The sequence below is a fragment of the Penaeus monodon genome, chromosome 15 (assembly GCF_015228065.2).
Source record: "Penaeus monodon isolate SGIC_2016 chromosome 15, NSTDA_Pmon_1, whole genome shotgun sequence".
In the NCBI taxonomy this organism is placed as follows: Eukaryota; Metazoa; Arthropoda; class Malacostraca; order Decapoda; family Penaeidae; genus Penaeus; species Penaeus monodon.
In genome coordinates this window covers 3,254,410-3,254,919 of record NC_051400.1, presented here as the reverse complement: position 1 = coordinate 3,254,919, position 510 = coordinate 3,254,410, and the positions used below count along the sequence as shown (strand labels likewise).

Genomic DNA, 510 nt, shown 5'->3' with positions numbered 1-510 from the left:
TGGAGGAAAAAACATTTTTCATTGTAGGTTCCTCTGATGAAGTTCTGGATCGCAGTGAAAGCAGCACACTTGAGGATCCTTTGAGTCCAACTCGAGGACTAGGAGAGAAAGGTGCATCTCCGCAGCAGCGATCCAATACCACCGTCCATGTTTGTTGGCACCGTGCCACCAGTGTGGCGGCAAGAGATTACTCTCTAGCTGTGCAGGTTTGTCTGTTCAGGTTTTTCTTACTTGAAATATCCTCATTTATTTTTATATTCAATCATAACACTCTACTTAACTTGTTACATGGATGCCGATAAATAAAAGATTGCTCTCTTTTACAGAACCAACTCAGTGGGTACTTGCTACGCAAGTTCAAGAACAGCATGGGCTGGCAGAAGCTTTGGGTGGTATTCACCAACTTCTGCCTGTTCTTCTATAAGACCTTCCAGGTAAGTGTACTAAAAGTAGGTTTAATTTAATGCAAAAAAATTAAGAATTTGAAGTTTTATGATTTTCTGTATGATG

The 510-nt window shown here is 40.6% G+C and overlaps 1 protein-coding gene across 1 annotated transcript in view; it reads left to right on the top strand.

Moving 5' to 3' along the window:
• Positions 1 to 510, top strand: part of LOC119581633 (FERM, ARHGEF and pleckstrin domain-containing protein 1-like) — a gene marked incomplete at both ends in the record, with an annotated part of 41,567 nt that overhangs the window by 40,146 nt on the left and 911 nt on the right. The window contains 2 exon segments of the mRNA XM_037929754.1: positions 28 to 206; positions 327 to 434. Of these exon segments, the coding sequence (XP_037785682.1) occupies positions 28 to 206; positions 327 to 434 (287 nt within the window).